At 37.1% G+C, this 27899-nt stretch overlaps 1 protein-coding gene across 5 annotated transcripts in view; it reads right to left on the reverse strand.

Moving 5' to 3' along the window:
* Positions 1 to 27899, reverse strand: part of MYO9A (myosin IXA) — a 304154-nt gene that overhangs the window by 22291 nt on the left and 253964 nt on the right. For 4 of the 5 annotated variants that reach the window (XM_030814687.1, XM_030814685.1, XM_030814686.1 and 1 more), the window contains 8 exons: positions 27200 to 27311; positions 24410 to 24471; positions 21016 to 21208; positions 18782 to 18910; positions 17907 to 18012; positions 16712 to 16843; positions 15521 to 15644; positions 14090 to 14143 (listed from right to left, as the gene is read on the reverse strand). In XM_030814687.1, the coding sequence (XP_030670547.1) occupies positions 14090 to 14143; positions 15521 to 15644; positions 16712 to 16843; positions 17907 to 18012; positions 18782 to 18910; positions 21016 to 21208; positions 24410 to 24471; positions 27200 to 27311 (912 nt within the window). The remainder of the gene's footprint in view (positions 1 to 14089; positions 14144 to 15520; positions 15645 to 16711; positions 16844 to 17906; positions 18013 to 18781; positions 18911 to 21015; positions 21209 to 24409; positions 24472 to 27199; positions 27312 to 27899) is intronic. The other variant, XM_003267171.4, reaches the window with a different exon arrangement.

A 27899-nucleotide genomic window follows, 5' to 3' on the forward strand; every position in this document is an offset into this window, starting at 1 on the left:
AACTACTGTTAAAAACTAAAGGCCTAAGGCAAAAAGAAAGACTTAAAAGCAGTTACAAAAAGCAAATTACTTGCAAAAAAGGAACAACTATTAGATTCAAAGTTTATTTCTCAACAGAAATAATGGAATGCAGAAAACAATGGAATATTTTCATGGTGATGAAAAAGTAACTGCCAAGCTTGATTGTTATATATAGAAAATAATTTTCAGGAATGAAGGTGAAATAAAGACATTTCAGACAGACTAAGAGGAGAATCTCACACCAGCAGACCTGCACTAAAGGAAATATTGAAGGAAAGATTGAAAATGTCTCAAAGAAAAGTTAGAGGTGCGAGAAATAATGAAAGGCAATGAAAAGTGAGTATGTTTAAATAGTGACTGCATAAAACAAAATAGCGATGTGTTGAATTTAAAACACAGACAATTAAGATACACAACAACAAGAGGAACAAAATCATATCATAGTAAGGCATATTAAAACACCTGTATTATCTGGAAAAAAGATAAAACTACTAGTTAACAAACACTGATAGATCACAGATCTGTTTTCACCATTTGGTTAATGACTAAAATAATAGTAAAAGAGTAAAACTTCCAAACAAAAGAAAAAATGGAATAAAAAAGTAGTCAAAAAATGCAAGAAAGAGCAAAAAAGGCAAGGAAGAAACGAAAAAGGAACATAGGCAGGACAAATAAAAAGCACATAAAAACCAGATTTTAAGCCCAAATATATTGGTGAGTATATTAAATGTAAATAGATGAAATGCCCCTATTAAAATTTGAAGATTGTCAGGCCGTATAAAAAAAAAGAAAACCTAACTATATGATGTTTATAAGAGACATGTGAATTCAGAAAGGCTGAGAGTAAAGAAATGGGAAAAAAAAGACATACCATGCAAATACCAAAATAAAGCTAGTACAGCTGTATTAACTGTAAACAAAGTAAACTTTAAGAAGTATTACCTGTGATAAAGAGGGATACCTCACAATGACAAAGGTTCATATTATGAAGAATAACATTTCCAAATATGTATGTACCTAAGAAATTGCTTCAAAAAATTTAAAGTAAAATATTGACAGAACTATTTAAAAGAAATAGACTATAATCAGTACTGAGAGAACAAGTGTACACACGCAATCAGAAATGATGTAAAACTGAACTTGATATAAGCAATCTAACAGACATATACAGACTTCAGTATCTAACTACAGAATACTCATTTTAAAGCACACACAGCAAGACAACAAAATTCCAAGGGTTGAAATAATTTATCTGACCATTAAAGTAATTTAAAACAAGTTTTCTAATAATGCAGTTACAAACAGAAAATTAAAAATTATTGTATACTCAGAAATTAAGAAATAGACTTTAAAACAAACCAAGGTCAAAGACGAAATCACAATGGAAATTAGAAAATATTTTGAATGAAACAATATGAAAACCCATGTAAGCTCTGTCTACTTTAAAGTTACAGCCTTAAATACATACATTAGAGAAGAAGGAAAGATTCATAATTAAGGATGTAAGAATCTATTTCAGGAAACTAGATAAAGAACAACAGAATAAATTCCCCCTGCAACAAAAGCAATAAAGAAAAGAGCAAACAAACATTAGAATAAAGACAATCAAAGCCAAACATAGCTCTTTGAAGAGCCTAATAAAATTTTTAAAACCCTAGCAAGACTAAAAGAGAGAAGTCACAAATAACCAAAGGTGGGAATGAAAAAGGGGATATCACTGCAAATCTTGTAGACCCAAAGAGGATAAGAGACTACTAAAAACAACTTCATGTCAATAAATATAAAATTTTAGACAAAGTGGAGAAATTTCTACAAAAATCTAATTAATACCATCAATGAAGAAATTAGAAATGTGAATAATATTAAAGAAATTGAATCCAGAATCAAAATCTTTCCAAAAACAAAACTCTAGGCCTAGATTTCAGCAGCAAACAAGAAGAAATAACAAATTCTTCCACAAAATTAAAAAAGAAACTATTCCCTAACTTGTCTTTAGAGGCAGGCGTAACTTTGATAACAAAACAAAACAAATACATTAAAAAGAAGGATTATTGCCAGGTGCAGTAGTGCATGCCCACAATCCCAGAACTTTGGGAGGCTGAGGCAGGTGGATCGCTTGAGCTCAGGAGTTCAAGACCAGCCTTGGCAACGTGGCAAAACCCCTTCTCTACAAAAAAAAAAAAAAAATACAAAAATTAGTCAGGTGTGGTGGCATGTGCCTGTAGTTCCAGCTACATGGGGGACTGAGGCGGGAGCCCAGGAGGTTGAGGCTGCAGTGAGCCAAGGTCATGCCACTGCACTGTAGCCTGGGTGATAACAATGAGAGCCTGTCTCAAAACAAACAAACAAACAAAAACAAAAAAGGATTATTATGGGTTAACTTTACTTATAAACACATGCAAAAATCCTAAACAATATCCTAACTACAATGGAATCAAGTAATATAGAAAATGTAATATAAAAATTTTAAATATATGAAAAATTGGATTTATTGTAGTAGTATAATGATACTACTACATACATATAATATAATGATACTACATTATAATGTAGTAGTCTAATGTAGTCCATTAGAAATGGACTCAGTGTAATGTGTCATATCAATGCAATAAAAAAGTCTGATAAAACCTCAATACATGCAGGAAAGGCATTTCATAAAACTCAACATTCTGTCACAATAACAACTCTTAGAAAACCTGGAATAGAAGGGCACATGCTTAATCTCATAAAGTACCTACAAAAATTCTATAGCAAACATCACACTGGGTGGTAAAAGGTTGAAAGCTTTTCCTTTGGGGCTGGGAACATGCCAGTAATGATCACTATCACCACTTCCATTCAACACTGGAGGTTCTAACTTACATAAGAAAAAGAAAGAAAAGGAATAAGGATTACAAAAGAGCAAATGAAACTATCATTATTCATGAATGATATGACTGTACAGGTAGAAAATCCAAAGGAGTCCACAGAAAACTTATTAGAATAAGTGAATTCAGCAAAATCACTGAACACAAGATGAAAAATACCAAAATCAATTGTATTTTTATACAACAACAGAAAATAAAAATTTTAAAATAATACCAATGATTGCATTTAAATATTAAATACCTAGCAGTAATTCAAACTAAAGATGTGTAAAATCTCAACATACAAAACTATAAAACACTTTTGAGAGCAGCTAATGATCTACGTGAATGAAGAGATATATCATGTTCACAGATGGGAAAAATCAGTATCGTAAAAATGTCAGTTCTTCAGAAGGCAACCTATAGATCCAATGCAATCCCAATAAAAATCCCAAGAGAATTTTTTGAAGCTGATTCCATAATTTATATGGCAATATAAAGAGCGAAGAATAGTCAAAACACCATTGAAGAAGGTAGGATGACTTATTCTACCAGATATTTTTAGAAAGCTATGGTAAATAAAATAGTGGTGGTGTTGGTACAAAGATAGTCAAAACAGAGCACCTAGAAACAGACCCACACATAAAAAGGCTCCCAATTTATAACAAAAGGGAACTGCAGGGCATCGTGGAAAGGAAAAATTTTCTTAAACATGACCCTAAAAGGTATTCATCCTAAAGGGAAAGACTGATTAACAACATTAAAATCCAGAACCTCTGTTCATCAAAAAAGAAAGGAAAAAAGCAAACCATAGAATGGAAGAAAATTTGCAACGAAAGTAACAACAAAGGATTTGTATCTGGAATTCATAAAGAATCCCTACAGAACATCAGAAAAAGACAGACAATCCAATTAGAAAAACAGGCAAGAGCTTTGAACAGGCTCCTCACAAAAGAGGATATAGAAATGGCCAACATGTATATATACACACATACATGTTAGAGTCACAACAAAAAATACAATTTTTAAAAATAACACACCCATCAGAATAGCTAAAATTAAGGAATCTGGCAATAGAAGTGCTGGGAGGAGGTGGAGCAATCGGGAACTCCTACACACTGCTAACATATTAACAACCATTTTGGAAGAAAGTTTGGCATTATCTACTAAAGTTGAAGATACATATATCCTGTGACCCTGCAAATCCACTCCTGTATATTTCTCCAACAAAAATACATGTATGAGTCCATTAAAATAATAATTCCCCAAACGCAGCCCAAATGTCCATCAACAGTAGACTAAATTGTGGTATAATGCATACACTGATAAACTATACAGTTATGAAAATGAGCTACAACAAAATATGAATAAGTCTTACACACATAAGGTTGACTGAAATGAATCAGAGACAAAATAATACATCTTAGATGATACCATTTATATAAAGCTCAAAATTAGGTAAAGCAAAACTATAGTGCTCAGGGATACATATTTTGGTAGCAAACAAAAAACAAAACAAAATAAGTCATTAATGTAAAAATCAGGTTACTGCTTACCTTTGGAGGAGAAAGAGGATTGTGACTAGAAAGGGAAAGAGGAGAGCTTCTGGGGATGCTGGCAATGTCCTATTTCTTGAGCTGGGGTGGTATGTGGATGTTCATTTATAATAATTCCTTAAACTGAATATGTTTCTGTGTTTTTCAGTATGTGTTGTATTTTGCAATAAAAAAGATACTTAAGAGTTCCTTTTCAAAGTTAGCTATTTATGGAAATACAGGAATATCCTTTGAAAATTATGTGACTTTAAACTGACAAATTTCTGAGTTGATTTTGGCAAGAAAGAAAGGAAAAGTGCTGTCTCAAAAATAGAAACCCATGATCTAGGGCAGGTGATAAGGTAAAGGCTGGAGGGTAGTTCTAAGGGCATTCAGGCTAACTCCTCCAAAACTAAAACACATAATGGGATAAAATCAGGAGGATTAACAATATTGCTATTCCACTTTTAGTTCTAAAATCAACAAGGAAAAAACATGTTAAGAAAAACAAGCTGAAAACAGAAGATCGGTCTGCAAATTTAACAAAAAATGACAAAGCATTCTTTATGTTATAAATTCCAGGACATCATCCAGTTCCATTTGACATTGACTATTTATAGCCAAATGAATAAATAATATGATTTAAAAGCCTCAAGGAGCTTGAAAATCTGAGTTTATTCCTAGTGTCCACATTCCAGTATTCAATAAAAGAACTGCCTTTTTTCAGTGTTCATACCATCAGCTGGCCACCGGAGTATTTCACCATGAGTTAGCTGCAAATCTTTTAATATAGCTGAAGAAAATCAAACAAACTCAACAGATCTGATCTCTTTTAAGAAGCATTAAACAAAACAAAGAAAAATGGAAACTCCTACAGCCTAGAATTGTCTTAAAAAGATTAAAGTAATTTTTAAAAAGTTGATTACATGGAGCTTTTAGAAACATGGGAAAATATTAATACTGTGTTAAAAACAGTACATAAGGTTGTATACCATTGGTTGTAAAAATGAGTAATACAAAATTTGCAAATACACTAAATTATTAACAGTAGTTTCCTGACTGGAATAATATCCTTCACTTTCCCACTTTTCTATAATAAGCATGAATTTACTTTTTTCAAACTGGAATTTTTTTTTTTTTTTTTTTTTTTTTTTTTTTGAGACAGAGTCTCGCTCTGTGCCCAGGCTGGAGTGCAGTGGTGCAATCTCGGCTCATTGCAAGCTCCGCCTCCCAGGTTCACGCCATTCTCCTGCCTCAGCCTCCCGAGTAGCTGGGACTACAGGCGCCCGCCACCACGCCCGGCTAATTTTTTGTATTTTTAGTAGAGACGGGGTTTCACCGTGGTCTCGATCTCCTGACCTCGTGATCCGCCCGCCTCGGCCTCCCAAAGTGCTGGGATTACAAACGTGAGCCACCGTGCCCAGCCGAATTTTTTCTTTTGGATCCATGTTCACTGTATATTCTTTTGTAGTGGTTTTTTCCATAATTGTTTTTCTGCCATCAGTGTGTCACAGAGTGAAAAAGGCAAATATTTTCTTGACAGTATCATAAAAATAAATTTGACCTTGTAGACCTCCCTGAAAAGGATCTGTAGATAACACTGAGAAGTAGTTTATAGTATCCTTTGTTCATTTTTCACTGGGTAGCTAATCTTTCTATTTACTTATAGGAGCTTCTCTTTATTAAGGAAAATTAGACTTTGAAATAGGAATTGAAAATATTTTCTTATGGTACGTCACTTCCCTTTTACTTTCCTTATGGTCATTTTTGTCACACAATAATACTTGGTTTTTGTTGCTGAACCTTTCAACTTTTTTCTTTAATGGTCTTATATAATAGCAAAGCCCTGTCCAAGATTATATTTTTCCATCATAATAGGGATTGTATTGGTTTTGATTGATCACAGACTACGTGAATAATTTGTACCCAACTCTTAATGCAAGTACTGGAAAAAATATAAAGCCATATTGTCATCCTTTTTCTCAGTAACTATTCCAGTGACTTCCTGGCTTAAACTTTGCAGGCAAACTGTTCCTAAAATGAGAATATCAAATACAATTATCTTGAACTGTTGATAAGTAGTAGGTCTCAAGTCCTACTAAATCACAATTTAATATTATACACAATACCCAGATTTCCAATCCTTTACAGCACATTAACAGGATTATCAGAAAAATATGGACTGGACTACCACTACCAAAGACATCATAGATAATATGCTTTTGACAGAGAGCCAAGATCAAGAAGCAGTTTAAGACATTATTAGGCTTATAGAGAGCTAATTATTCTCAGTTTGTACAGAAAAATAAACTAGCACTTAATTCATTCCTTTCAAATGGGAGGAAGTGGAGTTCTCTTCTTAAAAGCTGTGTTTTCAGAGCTCTAAAAAGGTACACTTATAGTTTATTTAAAAATTCTTCTGAATTGTACAATGAGATACTGGGACCCCTGACTTAATAAGAGATCTTTAATCACACTTAGCTTCTTTCTTGCTTGTTTTCAGTTTCTGTTTTATGAAGATAAATGTTTTTTGGTTAATCTCTTTCCATTTGCTCCCCTTTTCCCTTTTTCTTTGCACTTTTTTCACCCTAAAGATGTATCCTCTGCAGCCACCTTTTATGGCTTGGTTTCAACTTTTGCATGAAAAGGTTTAGCTGATAACTTTGCTGATTTCCCCTTGTGCTCTTTCCCAATTGCCCTTTGAGCTGAGTTAAACTACTTGGATATTTTGGCAGTATTAAGGTAGAGAGGTAGGGTACTTGGGTTCTACAGGATGCAGGGCAGTGAGAACCTCTGCCAGGATGGAGTGCCAGAGCTGTACTTCCAGTACTTTTATGTTTTAGTCTTTGATGTGAATCAGGTTTTTTTTTTCTTTCTTTCTTTTTTTAAAGATACAGGGTCTCACTCTTGCTCAGGCTAGAGTGCAGTGGCACAATCATAGCTCACTGCAGCCTTGAACTCCTGGGCTCAAGGGATCCTTCTACCTCAGTGTCCCCAATTCGTCGGACTATAGGCATGTACCACCATGCCTGGCTAACCTTTTAAATTTTTTGTAGAGATGAGATCTCGCATTGTTGCCAAGGCTGGCCTGAAACTCCTGGCTTCAAGCAATCCTCCTGCCTTGGCCTTCCAAAGTGCTGGGATTATAGGCATGAACTACTGTGCCTGGCCTGAATCGGCTTTTTTGTTTGTTTGTTTCTTTTCTTCCCTACATGGATATTCATTTTCCCCACATCATTTAGTGAATACCAGACCTTTGAAATGCCACTCACATTATAATCCTTTATTTTTCTCTTTTAGAATTTTCCTAGTTATTCTGCTTCTTTATTTTCTTATGAATTTTAGTATCAACTTGTAAAGAGCCCCAAAGTATTCTTTTGCTATTTTTGTTGAGACCACATTTGTAAGTAAAGAGTTATGAAACTCGTTCCTTGTCTGTGTAAGGGCTGATCTTTGGTCAAATGTTCTAGCACAGGACCCCTGGAAACCTGATAAAGGCAGGATGCAAATGATGTTATTAGGCAACATCACCTCTGGCAAAAATTAATCTGATTGATAAACTGCATCTGGAGAAGAAGTAAATTGTAAATATCCCATACAAAGTCATATATTTGGAATTCCCTGAAAGTGGAGTCTGTTGTAATTGGACATACCCCTTGAGGGGACCCTGGAAACAATATCTATGGAATTTTACAAGAGGTTAATTCCGGTACAGGCATAAAACTTCAAAGGCAGAATAGTTCTGCATCCATTGGATGTGGAGTCCTTTTTCCTTGCACCTGAGTTGTGACTCAGAGGCCAAAGATAACTCATTGATGGTTGTGTGGACCGCTGCAACGGCTCCCACACGAGGATGATCTTATGCTCTCTGCAGGCATGCTATACTTCCAGTCCCATATCCTAAGTGATTCTGATGCCAAGTGGAGCCCATGGTAGTTATATGAGTCTGAAAGTTGAGACTAAGAAAATATCCTCTTTCCCTCCTAGTGGGTATTGAAACAATAATATATGAATAGATTAATTTAGAAGAACTGACACCATTACAAAATTTAGCCTTTCTTTCCAAATGTATTTGTTTAAGTCTTCTTTTGTAATATTTGAGGTTTTAAGGCTTCCTTTTTTTTTTTTTTTTTTTTTTTTTGAGACGGAGTCTTGCTCTATAGCCCAGGCTGGAGTGCAGTGGCGCAATCTAGGCTCACTGCAAGCTCCGCCTCCCAGGTTCATGCCATTCTCCTGCCTCAGCCTCCTGAGTAGCTGGGACTACAGGCGCCCACCACCACACCCGGCTAATTTTTTTGTGTTTTTTAGTAGAGACAGGGTTTCACCATGTTAGTCAGGATGGTCTCGATGTCCTGACCTCATGATCCACCTGCCTCGGCCTCCCAAAGTGCTGAGATTACAGGCGTGAGCCACTGCGCCCAGCCTTAAGGCTTTCTTTGTACAAATCTTTTACATTTCTTGTTAAGTGTGTTCTTTGGTATTTGATGTTGATGTTTAAAGTGTGTGTGTGTACAATATACAAATGGGCATTTTTCTTCCATCATATCATCCAAGTGGTTGTTTGTATAAGTAAAATTTATTAATTGTACTCAGACACCTTATTGAACTCTTTTATCATTTTTAAGTTCTTTAGTTGATTTTCTTGAGTTTTGCATGTATATAATCATAATGGAAATAGTGATAATTTTATTTCTTTATTTTATATCTCCAATTCTTTTTTCTTAATTGCTTTATCTAGTACCTTCAAATCAATGTCAAATAATAGTGGGGATAATGGATAGCCTTGCCTTTTCTGATTTTAATCAGAATGCTTCCAGTGTTCTTCCATTAAGCAAGATGTTGGATTTTGGGTTCAGATATCTTTTTATCATGCTAAGAATATAAGATATCCCTGTTTTAATAAGAATGTTTTTAAAAAGAATGCTGATATATCAAATGCCTTTAAAATATCTATGAGGATAATACTTTTCTCCACAGATCAACAAACATGGTGAATTACATTAATAGCTATCCTAATATAGAGTCATCCTTGCATTCCTAGGTTAAATCCTCCTTGGTAAAGGTTTATATTTTTATATTGATAGGCTATTGAATTCTGCTTGCTGATTCATTTTTATTTTATTTTTTAATTTTTTTAATTTTTAATTTTTTTGAGATAGGGTCTCCCTCTGTCACCCAGGCTGGAGTGCAGTGATGGCTCACTGCAGCCTTGACTTCCTAGGCTCAGGTGATTTTCTCATCTCAGCCTCCCTAGTAGCTGGGGACTACAGGTGCTCGCCACCAGGGCTAATTTTTTTTTCTTTCTTTTTTTTGTTTTTTTGTAGAGATGGGGTTTCACCATGTTGCCCAGGCTGGTCTCAAACTCCTGGGCTCAAGGATCCATATGCCTTGGTCTCCCAAAGTGCCGGTGATATTTTAACCTAGGATTTTTTTTTTTTTTTTTTTTTTTGTGACGGAGTCTCGCTGTTGACCAGGCCGAGGTGGGTGGATCACCTGAAGTCGGGAGTTCAAGACCAGCCTGGCCAACATGGTGAAACCCTGTCTCTACTAAAAATACAAAAATTAGCCACGCATGGTGGCAGGCGCCTATAATCTCAGCTATTTGGGAAGCTGAGGCAGAAGAACTGCTGGAACCGGGGAGGCGGAGGTTGCAGTGAGCTGAGATCATGCCATTGCACTCCAGCCCAGGCTGACAACAGCAAGACTCTGTCTCAAAAATAAATAAATTAAATAAATAAATAAATAGATTAGTCTTAGGATTCTTTTCAGCTACTCTTTTGTTTGTTTTTGTTTAACAAAGGGTCTCACTCTGTCACTCAGGCTGGCGTGCAGTGGTGCTATGTTGGCTCACTGCAACCTCTGCTTCTCAGGCTCAAGCGATCCTCCCACTTCAGCCTTCCAAGTATCTGGGACCACAGGCAAACACCACTACATCTGGCTAATTTTTTTTGTATTTTTGGTAGAGATGGGGTTTCACCATGTTGCCCAGGCTGGTCTTGAGCTCAAGTGATCCGCCCGCCTCGGCCTCCCGAAGTTCTGGGAGCTACCACTCCCAGCCCCTTTTTGGCTATTCTTATTGAGAACCTTGAAGACGACCCAGGAAGAAATTGTTTTTATGGCTAAAAAATAGTAGCTAACATCAGTTCCCATTCCCTATCATAAATATAAGATATAAAGCACCAAAATTTACATTAAGTACTAAACTCTGAGACCTTGTGAGTCCTGGCTCACTCTTCAAGGCCCCATAGTACTAATGTCTTAGAGTTTGCTTCAAAACAAAGCCTATTTTGGTTTTAACTTAAGGTTTCCCTTCTGCACAATTATATATACAAGTTTATCTGTAAGCTGTATAGCTTTTTACAGAATTAAACCTTGTGGACTTTTACCAACTGGTAGTTCTTTCTCCATCTGCTTAATTTAAACTCATCCCTTAAGAGCTAGCTCACATGTCACTTCTACAGCCTTTCCCTGTGCCACCAGGCAGAATTAAGTACTTCTTCCTTAGTATTCTCACCATATTTGGCACATAGTACTGTCTAATCCATCTCTCCCTCCTTCCTTTTGGGACAGGCTTTCTAATACCCACATTCAATCACCTAATCATACAGATTTGCCATGCTCTGTCTAAGGAAGTCTATATATGATTCTATTGTCTATTTTTTCTAAGAATGATATTCTGAAACAGACAGTCTTAATTATTTAATTTGGGTGAGAATTCTGTGAGACCAGTCCATTATAGGCTTCTCATACTGTAACAAAAATATTGAGAGTTAAATGCTCTAATGTAGGGGATCTGAGTGATACCTATTTGAGGGAAATAGGATACCCTATTTGAGGGAATCAGTTGAAACTCACTTTTTCATTTTCTCCTAAGACTTAGAAGATAACAATGGAGACAAATAGAAGATATGCCAGTGTTAGAATGAATAAGGCCTATGAGGAGAGCTTTGATTTCTTCTGAAAATTCTATAAGGCTCATGATAGCGAAAGAATGCAAGAAGGAATGGCAAGGCATGATTGATGGGCACAAACAAATTAAATACTATAAATCGAAGTAAGCCTAAACAGTAAAAGAGACCCATGGTGATAATGAAGGAATGAATTGCATTGCCTTTAATAAACCTGATGACTATTTAGAAAAAGACATATATTACCCTCATGCAGAAAGTCACAATACTTTATGAAGACCCAAAGAAAGTACACGTTGCTAGGGTTTCTTTATGGGTTAAATGTGTGAGGAAGAGGAACTATGCATCATCTAGACAGAACAATATATAACTAGCTAAAACACAAATCTCAGAATCCTAATGAAATTTTACTCAAAAACAGCACTTCAGGGCAAGACGGAAGATCACTGCTGAGTGTCTTTTGTTAAGTCACAAAAATAGGAAAGAACTGAATTATCAGACCACTTCCTGAGGAGTTTGCTTTCCTGATAAGGAGAGATCCTTTATCCAAGGCTTTTTTTGAAAAGACTGGTTGTTTTGTGTGGTATTATAATTAGGTATCCAAGCTTGTTCAAAAATCATATCCCAATGCCTGCAGTTATGGTTCACCAGATAATCAGGGTTAGTAAGCACTTCAAACACAGCTAGTATCTGTTTGTAGGTATTTATATCTTGCATATGAAAAGGAATTATTCTCACCAAATATTTCTGTGAAGTGCAGTGAGCCGGTAGTATTATATGTATTACAGTGCAGTGGTTCTCAGAGTGTAGCCCACAGATCCCCAGCAAAGATGCTGGGGTGTGATGATGTCCTCAAAACCATTTCACAGGGTCTACAATGTCAAAATTATTTTCATAATTATACTAAGATGCTATTGGCCATTTTCACTTGTTGACATCTGTACTAATTACATAAAAGGAATTGTGGGTTCAACTGCTGTCACCTTTACATGAATCAAGGTAATGATACCAAATGGTTCTAGCAGTCTTCACATTCTTTCGCTACCACACATTTAGTTTTTACAAAGTCAGTTTCATTTCATGTCATTGAACAAGAGGTGTAAATTAATTTTATTACTTCTTAACTGTTAAATTAACTATTTTCAACTTTCTGTATGATTAACTGGAAATTACACATACAGCAACTCTGTCACATACTGATGGTTATCTCAAGAAAGTGTGTGCAATTCTTTGAATTGCAAGCCAAATTAGCTGCTTTATTAATGAAACAGTATTTACAATAATTGACAAAGTTTGATTATTCTTCTTGAGTATGTGGTTTGAAATTGTATGAAGGGAATCTGTTACTGCAAGTGAAACAAATGGCGATATTTGTTGTGAGTAAATTTCGAGCTTTCAAACAAATATTAGAATTTTGGAAAACTTGTAACCGCCCTGTGAGTTTGACAGCTTCCTATATGGTGTGAATGCCAACAACCAGGGTTTAGCCAGAAGATGTAACCATATCTTGCAAGGGACTATCAGTGCCTACAGAAATGAGATAGAACTGAGTTCACTGTCAACAGGGTAAACTGGAGCTACTACTTATCTTTACTTAGCCTACTGACAATGAGCCAGAACAGCAGTGTTGAACAACTAAGAAAGTGGACTGCCATCTCAACACCGAGATATCATACAGAATTCTGCCTCCCCTATCACTCCTCCCAGTCTCAACATCAGGGGAGAAAGGGTCAAGAAAGATGAAGGGCAGAAGTATCTGACAAACAGAAATTACCCACCTACCCCCCAAAGTTTTAAGTTCCAGATAAAGGTCTAGTCTGCCCTGGGAGGAAGTGAGAAGAGCACTGGATTAAAACTGACTGAAGTTTTAATATGAAGAGAACTGACTCTTAAATACTAGAATGAAATGAATTTTTGAAAATTATAGAATTGGTTTCAAGATGCTGTTAAGGTAATTGGTATCCAGTGGGAAAGGGAAGTTTGACAGGCTGGAGTTGAGAGGCAGTTATAGACAAAAAGAAAAACTGACTTGCATTAATATCCCAACAAGTTAAGCCTCCTCAATAAAATGGTTACACACAGGTGGACAGTTTTCCACACAGATTGGTGTTCTTAGCCTTCCATCCCCCCATTCCTTTTTTTGTACAATCAATGGAACTGAAGAGGGATACCAGCAATGAGATCCTGGTATGAGTTCTAGCATACCATAATATTTAAGTCTAGAACTAGTCCACCAATTTGGATTAGTTCACTCCTATTTGTAGCTCTGTCTGATAAATGCTAAGTGGATAAGAATCATATTTCTACATCTGGGAGGACACCATCGGAGTCACAGATATGAATGGACAAATAAGCATTACTAATGATAGGAGATGCTGAAAGTAATAATAAGTATTTTAAATAATAAACTGGAGGAGATTGCTGGGAACACAGCTCATAGAGCAGAAATTAATTTGATATCTCAATGCTTTTAACTTTCACCTTTTAATGATTTAACCAAAGAAGAAACCTAAAAGGAGGCTCATCTAACAAAGAGGAAAAACCAGTGTATTTTAAATGGATGCTGTTCAACTACACAATACAGAGGAAGGAAAATGAAGGATCTAAAGAAAGAGATTAAGAGAAAAGCAAGTGAAAGGTCATCAAAAAGTAGAACCTGACTTGGGGCCGAACATGGAGGGTGGACAGGCATGAGTGATAGACAGGGCGGAACAATTCCTGGATGAATGAGAGACAATAATGTAGAGTGGCTGTGACACATTGCATTATTAATACATACCGAGACTGAATTGCGGGTAATGTTCATGAATCTAACTGCAATTAGTACAGGTTTCTGGATTAGGAAGGACATGAAAAGGAAAGCAGGTTAGAATGTACATGTCATTGCCTCATTAAAAGAGAAGGTTTAATCTTGCAATGGACTGAATATCCATCTTCTGCAGCACTGGAAAAAAGCACAGCTTATCTATCTGCTTTGAAAAGTAGGTTTATAGCAAAAGGCTCTTCCCTTCCTGCCTGGATAGCCACCACTAAACTAGGCCTCTCAGAACTGAGCTCCTGAAAATTCATACTACAGAAATGTTTCGCTTTTAAGTGGGATTTCTGTTTTTAATTTCTGGAGAAAAGATTTAGATAGTATCCCCTATGATGAGTTTTATTTAATATCTTTACTGCCTGCAAAAAGCCCATGCTTCTGTTTGTTTTTACAGAAGACCCTTCACTATCTTAATCAACAGACCTTTGTTAAGCACTTATTCTGTGCCAGGCAGATTAAATAATAAAGGAAGAAAAAGAATTATTTTAGTGCTAATCTAAATGCAAACTGTGAAGACATGGGAGGAAGTACTGCTGGACTCCTGAAAGAGTAAGGGCATGATGAAGCCTGCTTCTCTTTAGAGATTTATTGGGAATCTGAAATGCATGCTCATTGTCACAATTTTATTTTACAACTGAGAGGAAGGGTAGCAAATGGGCAATAACTAAACCTTAATGCAGTAGTTTTCCAGTTATCCTGAAAACTGACTTCAGGGTAACATATATGGATAACTCTAGTTCTCAATGACCACTAATCAATAGGGCTGAAGCTATTGATTAGTGGTCATTGAGAACTGGAGTTATATGTTACTGGTTGCAAAGGAAGATATTAAAAAGTGGGCAAACCAAAGAAATAAATTATCAGTTTTACAAGGACTGTCTCAAAACCTAACCCTAAACTCAAAGAAATACTTTTTTATTACAGTAGACTCATAGATGGAATTCCATTTCCTTAAGAATCAAATGATTCCATTTAAATTCAGTTACAAATGATTAAGTTCTCTACATCCCAGGAGTCTTAGCAGGACCACCAAAAGTGACACAATTAAAGGTGGGAACAGACAGTGGAAGGAAGTGGGGAAAAAAGTTAGAAAAGGATTACGTTTTCATAGAAAGGACAAGAAAAGAAAGCAGGGCAGATTATTAAGACACCAACGTTTTATCTAAATACTTGATTTGAAAAATTCTACACACTTAATCACATAGATTCTATAATGTAACTAAAGAGAGCTAGCAGATTAAACATGAGGTATCCATAGCACCTTGAGATGTGGTGACTTTTTACTTGTTTTTTATAAAAAAGATTCTGATAATAATCTTTGTATACACCACAAATGCACATTTAAATTCCCAAGACAACTTCCATTTTTCCACTATTCCACGTCTTGCATCTTACCATTGATCTACGAATCAGTGACAACCTGGTCTTTGCCTTATTCTCAGCAAATTCCAAGCTACTGATATCTTTGAGACGAGCCTTGTATTTATTCATTTGTTCCACAACGATCAGCTCCACACAACTGAAACAGGAGGAAAGAGAAAAAAACTGTTAAGAGGTGAAGTAAATAAAGTATAGCACTCACAGACTGTTTTTGTGGTAGACAGTTTAAAGATGAAGGAAAAAATTAACATCCCTTACTTGATAAACTCAGAGACAAGGTTTAGAATGGTGGTTCACAACTTTGGCTGCACTTTAGAAGCCATCTAAAGAGCAGTTACGGCTGGGCAGTGGTTCACGCCTGTAATCCCAGCGCTTTGGGAGGCCGAGGCGGGTGGATCACCTGAGGTCAGGAGTTCGAGACCAACCTGGCCAACATGGTGAAACCCTGTCTGTACTAAAAATACTAAATTAGCCAGGCGTGGTGGTGCACGCCTATAATCCCAGCTACTTGGGAGGCTGAGGCACGAGAATCACTTGAACCTGGGAGGTGGAGGTTGCAGTGAGCCAAGATCATGCCATTGTACTCCAGCCTAGGCGACAAGAGTAAAACTTCATCTCAAAAAATAAATAAATAAATAAATAAATAAATAATAAAAAAAATAAAGAGCAGTTACAAATCCCAATGCCCAGGCTACACCCTAGACCAATTAAATCAGACTCTCTGGGGACAGGATCCAAACATTGATATATTTTTTAAAGTTCCTTTTACAGTCAAGATTGAGGAGAGCAAAAGAAAACCATGTTAGAAGGAAAGCAGAGCCCCAAGAAAAAAGACCAAGGTGAAATACAGGAATATTGAAGTATTAAGACCGAAGGATTCAGAGCCATAAGACCACAGTTAGACTAGATTACAGGAAGATACTAAGTGTCCATAATTTGGTAAAATGGAAATTTAAAATCTATTTAGAAACTATAAGCAGTCCTAAAGAAAAGCCAGATTTTAAAAATAAGATGCTTTAAGACAAATGATGCTCAGTTGAATCCAGGAGTTTGCATCCTCAGCATAAGAAAACCCAGCAATGTCCAACAATCTGCTTAAAAACACCTGAATTTATGAACCCATTCACTATGTTTGATATCTGGATAGAGTGACTACATAGTCAGAAGTCCCTGAGGTCTTGTAAAGGTTATGGTAACTGGCCTTACGTGGTAGTCTTACTGATGTCCTGTACACTTTGTAGTGGGTCAGTGGTGTCAGGGCAGCGGAGAATGCAGGGCGCAAACACAATGGCCAAAGCATTAGCAGACATTCGATTAGTGTCTTCCTGTAGAGCAATCCTAAGAATTAAAACAAAAAACAAGTGACTAAGGGATAAAAAGGGAGCACCATAGGGAAACAGGCAGAAGAGATGAGCAAAAGAAGACAGTATGACATGAACTGCGTAGTACTACAAGGATATCCATTAAGTTTAAGGGTCTGCAGACTTTTCCCAAGTTGTTCCTTTGTTCCTTTGTCTCTGGAAAATGTATTTTCACTTGTTCTTTCCTTGAAGCAGTCTAGGTCAGCCGATAGCTTCCCAAGGGAAATTTGTGACCTACCTGCTCAAGGCCAAGATCACTAGATGAACATGTCCAAAGAATGCAGAATCGGCCAGGCACGGTGGCCCACACTTGTAATCCAGCACTTTGGGAGGCCAACGTGGGCAGATTACTTGAGGTTAGGGGTTTGAGACAAGCTTGGCCAACATGGCAAAACTTTGTCTCTACTAACAATACAAAAATTAGACAGGTGTGGTGGCACACACCTGTAATCCCAGCTATGCAGGGGGCTGAGGCAGGAGAATCACTTGAACCGGGGAGGTGGAGGTTGCAGTGAGCTGAGATTGCGCCACTGCACTCCGGCCTGGGTGACAGACTGAAACTGTGTCTCAAAAAAAAAAAAAAAAAAAAATGCAGAGTAGAGGCTTTAACCAAAAATAAAGATGGCTTTCTTCTCAACTACTGCTGATATTTACACACAGGGGAAGAGACACTACTCCTGACGTCTCTTTGGTCAAATCCTGAGAACGATCTGAACCCCTCATATGAATTAGGTCATTTCAATAGATTATATATCCTTTCTAGTTCAGCTGTTAGAAAACAGGCTAAACTACACAGTGCCACCATGAGGCTGAAGCTGCTACATGGTTCAAACAAGGGCAGAAAAGCAACTGCCATGCATTCCAGCTCAGCTGAAGATTTCTGCTCCAAGGTATCCTAACCACCTGTTTGAGACACTGACCTTATAAATAGAAGAAAAAATATAAATACCTGTCAGTTTTCCAAATGAAGAAATTCCTTATCTATTTAAAATAATCCAAGAGAAACTATTAAAAATCGTTCCCTTTCTTCTTAAAGTTACCTGACTAGATGAAAGATGAGGCGTTCCAGTGTATTGAGATGAGTTCGGGAGAGCTGATCAATCACAGAGTATACACCACGGATTGTCTCCTTCCTCTCCTGAAGGCCTAAAAACAGAGCAGAAACTAAGACTAAATATCCCCTCTTATACCGTGTATCTTCCTCCCAGACACTATGAAGCAAAGAAGGCTGGCTACAGAGTTTTAGGAGTAGTTGTACCTGTACGGCAGGAGAAGAGCAACTCACAGTAACTATTTAACTCTTTTTGCTTGAGTTCTACATTCATAAACAGTCTCCTTAGTTTGAACCTATATCGCAGTAATCCTTAATAACAGCAAGGGGATAGAGATGTTCTAGTTTTTCAGTCATTGTGTAGCAGATTGATTTCCCATTAAAGTCAACATAATTTATGAATCCTCAGGGCCTAAATACCTCTAGGAAGGCCTTTATCAATATCCTACGCACCTATAGCACTGAGAAACTAAACTCTGAAACCTGTTAAGCTTGGCATAGAACAGCCAGCTTTACACATAGTTCTTGCCTAGATTTCCAATTTAAATGAACATAAGCCTAATCTGAAAACTTATTTTTAATATTTTAATCTGTTTTATAACCCCAGTCTTTCAATTTCTTTGTAAGAAGCAACCAAGTGGCTCACTCAGAAAATTTTTAGGACACTAACATTTTGATGAGTCTCTAAAAAGTCAACATTTGAATAGGTGACAGTATACTGGCCGTTTTGTATTCACTGTCAAAAGCTTACCTTTGGATCTATAAGAATTAAACCACTAGAGGATGGCTTGATAATCTATACTCAAGATGGCATTTCTTTCCCAACTATAGGCCTTCTCTCTAACCCAGGAAGCCTATGCTTACCCATAGCTCGAAGAAATTCCTCATAGAGTTCAAAGGTCATGAGAGGATTGGGCAAATCTCGAAGCCATTGTTTGAATACACTTGCAATGACGTGTATGTTATAGTCATCTAGATTTACACTCTCAGCATCTATTTAGAGACAAGAGTTAGATTAACAAAGCCAAAACATGCAAAGAGATTCAAATTAATTCACTTTAGAAACTATCATCATTAAAGGAAGGCTTCATGTTTCTTTTTTTTTCTTTCTTTCTTTTTCCTTTCTTGAGACGGAGTTTCGCTCTTGTTGGCCAGGCTGGAGTGCAATGGTGTGATCTCAGCTCACCACAACCTCTGCCTCCCGAGTTCAAGTGATTCTCCTGCCTCAGCCTCCCGAGTAGCTGGGATTACAGGCATGTGCCGCCACGCTTGGCTAATTTTGTATTTTTAGTAGAGACAGGGTTTCTCCATGTTGGTCAGGCTGGTCTCGAACTCCCAACCTCAGGTGATCCACCTGCCTTGGCCTCCCAAAGTGGAGGGATTACAGGCGTGAGCCACCATGCCCGGCCAGCTTCATGTTTCTTAATCAAACCGACTAACCTATTTTCCACAATGTAATTCCATGCTTTGGAACTGTGCTTCTAACTGTGGTGAAAGGATAGGTCTTGTGTATTTGTTTTCCAAATCTGTTGTGGACTGAAATGTGTAAAATAAAAGATCATGGCCAGGCGCGGTGGCTCACGCCTATAATCCCAGCACTCTGGGAGACTGAGACAGGCCAATTACTTGAGGCCAGGAGACAGAAAGCAGCCTGGCCAACATGGTGAGACCTGTCTCTACTAAAAATATAAAAATTAGCTGGGTGTGGTGGCACACGCCTATAATCCCAGCTACCTGGGAGGCTGAGGCAGAATTGCTTGAACCCGGGAGACGGAGGTTGCAGTAAGCCAAGGTCACACCATTGTACTACAGCCTGGGCAACAGAGCAAGACTGTCTGTAAATGACTGACTGAATGAATGAATGAATGTTTTGGTGCCGAAGCACTGTTAAACTGCTATAAACGTCTCTACATACTTGCTCTCAATTTCTGTACTTACCTGGTTATGGATTTGTCCATAGACCACACTTTGAGTACCAATGTTTTACATGACAAATGAAAAAAAGCATACAGGACACTTTATGAAAGTAAGGCTAATTTTAAGTCATTCTTAGAGATAAAAGGACAGTGATAACTGCGCTTAGAAAATATAAAGGAAACACCTTTACCCGTTTCACTTATAAACTCCCTAAGGTTATACAGATTAGATGACTGGGAAGATTCATGATGATTGATTTTCACTTGTGCTATTTCAAGGTCTCAGAGACAAAGTCAGTAACTGCCTGTAAACCAAAGTAGACCAAGTCTCTTGTAGACAGAACCTCCTGCCTGAGTCTTACAGTCATTGTTATTATTTTCATACTCAATTCATTTCTCATTGATTTGTTGATAAGAAACAGCATTGTACATAGGTTCTTGGCCACACAAGGACACACTTTACTCTGTTTGGTTCAAAAAAATCTATTCCTTCCCAACAGTGGTAAAGTGTAGAAGTTGAAAATGAAACCAGAGTCAGTCCCCTGCATGAATTCCCGTACTGAAACTACAGCTCTACAAAGATACGTGCTCAACTCACTAATCATCAGTTTGAGTAACTGTCATCAATGTAGGCAGGCAAGAAGATGATACACAGGAAAGAGTAACCCTTGGAGTCAGAATAATAAAGAGAAAGGGGAAATAGATTATGAATTCAGAAGATCTGGGATTAACTCCAATTTGGTCACTTATTGGTGATCAGTCTTTGGGCAAGATCCTCTGTAAGCCTCAGTTCCTTTTTCTGTAAATGGGGATAATAATATCCCTAATTCATAGGATTGTTGTGAATATTATAAAAACATTAGTACAGCACCTTGCATCATCATCAGCAGCTCATTATTTAATTTCCCTGTACCTTAGTTTTTTCTTTGTCAATCAGAGATATCACAATCTTACCAAATTATTACAAAGTGCAAATTATATGCTCAATATATGTCTGCTGAATTGACCAAATGAAACCAAAGACTCTTTAGAAAGCCAAAAAATGATAACAAAGCATCACAGAAAAGAATGCATTCTTCTGGCTGCTAAGTAAAAGATCGACATGTAATGAAAACTTTAAGGGCATGAAAGGAACTATTTAAATAAAAGTATTTTGTTATGATTTAGAGGGCACTATCTTACCTGTATCTAGACCCTGCCGAAGCTCCTTGATTTTATTAGTCGAACCAGACTTTCGATAAATACCTTCTGTATACAGTCCATGCATTTCAATGTAGTTTATGAGCTTTTCCACTACTAAAGGAACAGTTCGGTCTTCACTGGTCAAACGGGACAGTTCAACCCCAAATTGTCGAGATGACAGCTCTGGATCATACTAAATGAAAGATAATTTTTAGTTTCCAAATGCATTCAAACATCTTGAAACATGTTTAACCATTTCTTTACCAGGAGCTACTTTTTATTTCTCTGAAATTTTATGAGCATAGTTAGAAGAGTTGGGAGAAGGAGAATTATGTTTAAGTAAGTATAAATAAGTGAGGTATTAGTTTCAATCCTTTTCCACCAGAATCTCCAAAAGAAAATAATGGAGTGAAGAATGAAGGCAGTGGCAAAGGGCTACAGCTTCTTCTCCTATCAAAAAATCGCTTCAAAAGCAAAGGTGGGATTTGGGTGTGGGGGAAAGGGTTGGATTTGATATGCAAACAGCTTGACCACCTACCAGATACCACTAGAAAATCTACTGATTTGATAAGAATTAGAGTTGTCAGCAAGTTCTTAAGCATAAGAATGCTTTGATGTTTATATAAACTTTATGGAAGTTTAACTGAAAAATGATTTCATAATTAAAGGCAGAGGTACACACAGATCAGCCCATGACTACTGTTACAGCTCTTTAGTATGGACTTGAATAGCGTATCTGATATCACACTTATTCATTCATTCATTCATTTTCATTCATTCATTCATTTGAGATAGAGTCTCGCTCTGTCACCCAGGCTGGAGTGCAGTGATGCGATCTCAACTCACTGCAACCTCCACCTCCCAGGTTCAAGCGATTCTCATGCCTCAGCCTCCCAAGTAGCTGGGACTACAGGCACAGGCCACCACGCCCAGTTGATGTTTGTAGTTTTAGTAGAGACAAGGTTTCATCATGTTGGCCAGGCTGGTCTTGAACTCCTGACCTCAAGTGATCTGCCTGCCTTGGCCTCCTGAAGTGCTGGGATTACAGGCGTGAACCACTGCGTCCAGCCAATATAATATTTTATTAACCTATAGGTTATTTTATATCCTATGTGACTGCAACAGAACAGCTTACCCTTAAGATTATTTGAAGTAATTCACTGAAAAGAAAAATGGCAGGTATTATCTCTGAGACTGAAAATTGCTTTGCAAATCTGTCTTTCCTTCTCCTGCACCATTGTCCTTCCCTAACTGTATATTCCATTTTCTCCTTTAACCTGCATCCAACCAGTTGCCAAGTCAATCAGTTCATCCTCTCTATTTTTTCTTTTCTGTTCTAAGTGTCATCACCCCAGCTCAAAACTATATCACTAACCAATTAGACTATTTCAACAGTTTCTTGGCCAGTTTTCCTCATATTCATATGTCCCCCTTTAATATATTCTGTAGTATATATAATCTGTTTTATTATCCTCACAGCAAAAGAAACTACCATCAGAGTGAACAGGCAACCTACAGAATGGGAGAAAATTTTTGCAATCTACTCATCTGACAAAGGGCTAATATCCAGAATCTACAAAGAACTCAAACAAATTTACAAGGAAAAAACAACCCCATCAAAAAGTGGGCAAAGGATATGAACAGACACTTCTCAAAAGAAGACATTTATGCAGCCAACAGACACATGAAAAAATGCTCATCATCACTGGCCATCAGAGAAATGCAAATCAAAACCACAATGAGATACCATCTCATACCAGTTAGAATGGCAATCATTAAAAAGTCAGGGAACAACAGGTGCTGGAGAGGATGTGGAGAAATAGGAACACTTTTACACTGTTGGTGGGACTGTAAACTGGTTCAACCATTGTGGAAGACAGTGTGGCGATTCCTCAAGGATCTAGAACTAGAAATACCATTTGACCCAGCCATCCCATTACTGGGTATATACCCAAAGGATTATAAATCATGCTGCTACAAAGACACATGCACACATATGTTTATTGCGGCACTATTCACAATAGCAAAGACTTGGAACCAACCTAAATGTCCATCAATGATAGACTGGATTAAGAAAATATGGCACATATACAGCATGGAATACTATGCAGCCATAAAAAAGGATGAGTTCATATCCTTTGTAGGGACATGGATGAAGCTGGAAACCATCATTCTCAGCAAACTATTCCAGGGACAAAAAACCAAACACTGCATGTTCTCACTCATAGATGGGAATTGAACGATGAGAACACTTGGGTCTACAGCCATACCACCCTGAACGCAGGGTGGGGCCTGGTTAGTACTTGGATGGGAGAACACTTGGACACAGGAAGGGGAACATCACACACTGGGGCCTGTCGTGGGGTCGGGGGAGTGGGGAGGGATAGCATTAGGAGATATACCTAATGTAAATGATGAGTTAATGGGTGCAGCACACCAACATGGCACATGTATACATATGTAACAAACCTGCACGTTGTGCACATGTACCCTAGAACTTAAAGTATAATAAAAAAAAAAAAAAGGAAAAATTCCCACTAGAAGAAAAACATCTCACAGATGTAGATTCACTACTCTGCATTCTCTTCTCTCTAAAATCTAGTCTCCTAAGGTACAATTTGCCTGGGCAGCTCTGTGATGCTTGCCAACAAACTTTTTTAGTATTGGTCTGACACAAGCTACTCCATCTTAGCTGGAAGCAAATGTCTTACTCATATTCTTTGTATTTTAATTCCTGAATCAAATTTCTCTCTGTACTTTGCCATGATTGGTCTACTGCAAACAACATGCACACACATTTATATTTCAGATTTGCATGCTATTGTAACAACTGTCAGTATGTGATTAATGAATGAGAAAATGTTGTCATCATACATCAATAAAAGCCTGAATTTTTTTAAGAAGATTACTTCCTTGAAACAAAAGGTATCAAACAGTATGTGTACAGTATATTTTAGATCTCTGTGTATCCAAGAGATATATGTAAAAACACCAACCATCCATGCTGGTGAATTTTGCTATTCATGTTTAAATTTGTTCATCTTTAATTGTAGCTTACTGCATTAAGGATAATTCCTAGGAAGATTTATGAGTTTTTAAGGAAGTATGAAACCTCACTGCAGTGTTCTTCAAATTGTGGTTTATGAAATTAATTTAGTAACTCACATAGAGTAACGGTAAAATAATTCTATGAAAATCAATTCATTTTTGTACATATATCACCAAACATGTGAACTGGATCATGGCATAAAACATATTTCTTACTGTGATTTGTGGTCAAAAAGTTTAAAAACCACTTATCTGTAAAACTATCAAAAAGGCCTTAATTTATTTCCATAAGGCACAAAAGCCCAATAGGTCTGTTATCTATTACTGATAGGTGATAATTTCTTACCTTTTTAGAGCACTTGGCTGTGGTTTTCAGACAGCACTTCTTATGGCAAGCATACTTGCATACTGAAAAATAGGTGAGGAATGCAACATTTTTAGAAGTCTGTACATCAGTGATAAGAACTTATCGAGTATACTTTATTTTAGACCTACATTTTTTCTTTAAATCTCAGACTGCTGTAATATGACATACATACTTTGTACAATGGTATAATTAAAAAGAATTTTAACCCATTCTATTGGGTATAATGAAGTTGAAAATATGATCAAAATTTCTAGCCACAGTCAATGAAAAAGCTTGTTGTTCTTTCAAAACTGTTCATCCTGCCCCTATGCCACACAGTACCACTCCCCAACGAATTCCAGCAGGATACTTATCTTTGTGGTTTGATTCACAAAGATAAGTGTTCATGTTCTACAACATACATGCTCTACAACATACTAAAATCTCAGAAATGCCTATTAAGAATCATTCCTATAGATAAGGAAGGCATTACTGTCAAAGATCCTTCCTGAAATGAAAACAAATTGGGTAGCACAGTTTAAGATACAAGAAAGGTCTTATTTATCATCTCTAAAGGTTCAGAACAGAGCTCTGAAGAACCAGAACATGAAAAATATTCAGTTGTGATTGGGAAGATGGAATAAAGAAAAGGTTCAGAGCTAAAATAATTTAGAGGAGTGGTGATAACCCAGGGTGGCTGGGCAGCTGGTGAACAGGAAGAGGCACATTAAGAGGAGGGTATTGAGAACACAGCTGGCTTATGTCATTTTGTTATACTAGCTCTGGCTTTTGTGTACCAATACCTGAATATCCTTTCTTGAGCTTGTAAAATATAACTTGCAGGCTTTTGAAGGCCAAGATCAAGTAAGGGAGGCCATGTCATTGTACTGGTGAAATAATCAGGATAACAACAAAGAAAGTTAGCTAATTCTATTAAAAAATCAAATCAGGCCAGGCACAGTGGCTCATGCCTGCAATCCCAGCACACTTTGGGAGGTTGAGGTGAGTGGATCACTTGAGGTCAGGAGTTCAAGACCAGCCTGATCAACATGGTAAAACCCTGTCTCTACTAAAAATACAAAAATTAGCCAGACATGGTGGTGAGCACCTGTAATCTCAGCTACTTGGGAGGCTGAGGCAGGACAAGCACTTAAACCTGGGAGGCGGAGGTTGCAGTGAGCTGAGATTGTGCCACTGCACTCCAGTCTGGGCAACAAAGTTAGACTCCGTCTCACAAAAAGAAAAAAAACAAAAACAAAAACAAAACAACAAATCAAACCAGCCCAACATAGTCATAAAAAAGAAAATTATTTAAATTTTTAGCTTTAAGTTACAGAAGAAACTAAACCTACAAGAATCATAGTTACACTAAAGAGTCAAATACATTTCAAACTACTTCCTATTTTCACTCATTATAATTTTTTAGACTACTGATAATAAAACCAAAGCAAAACTGCTGTTGAACCATGGAATAAGTAAATATATAGTAATAGTGGCAATTTTTCTGTGGCAAACTGCTGTCATACTGGATCCAGTCCTTTCTTAGTATTTGCTTCATTCAATTTTAGCCCACTAGTAAAAGCAAAGCTTCACAGAACTAATAATAGCACCAGAGCAGATGTATAAAATAAGATGAGTGGAGGCTAAAGGTTCACTGTAAGCCAGAACCAAGTTGATCTACAAAGAATCTCTACTCACATTTTAGGATTTATATATTTATATGTAAAATGATATATATATATGTATATATATTTATATATATATTATATATTTATATTTTTTCTGCTGTAATCTGCTAAAAGGATTACAGTAGAAAAAGTACCTTTTTGACTATAATCTAATTTATTCATCCATCCATCCATCCATCCATCCATCCATCCATCCAGCCATCCATCCATCCATCTATAGGTCTATCTAACCAACAAATATTTATTAAAACTTACTATGGCCATCACTGTTTTAGACACTGATGATATAAAAAAAAAAAAAAAAGACAAATAAGTTTCCTGACCTATAGAGCATATATTTTAGAGGCGTAGACTGAAAAACAAGAAAACAAATACTTAATATAATTTTGGATGGTAATAAGTTATATAAAGACTATTAAGTCTGAGTGAAAGAACAGAGAATTTCGGAGGGTGGAGGGGCAGGCGCAGTGGCTCACGCCTGTAATCCCAGCACTTTAGGCCAAGGCAGGAGGATCACCTGAGGTCAGGAGTTCGAGACCAGCCTGGCCAACATGGCAAAACCCTGTCTCTACTAAAAACACAAAAATTAGCTGGGCGTGGTGGCACGTGCCTATAATCCCAGCTACTTGGGAGGCTGAGGCAGGGAGAATCACTTGAACCTGGGAAGCAGAGGTTGCAGTGAGCTGAGATCACACTACTGCACTCCAGCCTGGGCGATGGAGCAAGACACCATCTCAAAAAAAAAAAAGAATAGAGAATCTGGGGACAAGGTGGCATTTAAACTGGGGGTAGAAAAGAGAGCTCTCTGAGAAGGTGAGATGTGAGTGTAGGCATGAAGTAATTGAAATATGAAGTCATACTAAAATCTGGGACAAGCACATTTCAGACAGAGTGAATCACATGTACGAGGCTCTCAGTGACCAAATAACATCAAAATATCTGGTTTAGATACAAAGAATAGGTGAAGAGAGTATAGCAAGAGATGAGGCTAAAAATTTAGATAGTGTAAATAACTCCTTTATGGTAAAGGAGATATAAGACAACTCAAGGAAACAGAAATGTCAGTGGTTAAAAATATTCCTCAAAGATCTCTCATACTTACATTTGCAAACAGAGGCTCGGTCCATTATCCATATCAAAGAAGAACAGTATTCACAGTATGTAGGGATGCTATACTGGGTGGCTTTAAAGATGTGACCATTGTGTTCTTCTACCTGAATGAAAAAATTTAGCTACTTATATTAAAGCCAACACAGTAAATGCTGCCCTAATGTGGTGGGAAACCCTTCAATCTCTTGTTAAGTCTTCAGTAGGCAGTAATTCCAGGGGGACAATTATGATCTTTTGAGAAATAACATAAAATAAAATATATTTTTCCTGCTTTCCAAAAGCTAACAATCTAGACAGACATGACCAAATTATATGAAAAACAGAAAGCAATGCAACAGACATACAATAGCCGTCTTATATGACTCTAATGTTACATTAAAAGCAGCAGTTCTCAAAGTATGTTTTCTTTTTCTTTTTTTGGCTTTTTTTTTTTTTTTTTGGGACTCAGTCTTGCTATGTTGCCCAGGCTGGAGTGCAGTGGTGCTATCAGCTCACTGCAGCCTCTGCCTCCCGGGTTCAGGTGATTCTCCTGCTTTTGCCTCCCAAATAGCCAGGATTATAGGCGCCTGCCACTAAGCCTGGATAATTTTTGTATTTTTTTTTTTTTATTAGTGACAGTGTTTCACCATGTTGGCCAGGCTGGTCTTGAACTCCTGATCTCAAGTTATCCGCCTGCCTCAGACTCCCAAAGT

Source organism: Nomascus leucogenys, chromosome 6 (genome assembly GCF_006542625.1).
Source record: "Nomascus leucogenys isolate Asia chromosome 6, Asia_NLE_v1, whole genome shotgun sequence".
NCBI classification, from domain to species: domain Eukaryota; kingdom Metazoa; phylum Chordata; class Mammalia; order Primates; family Hylobatidae; genus Nomascus; species Nomascus leucogenys.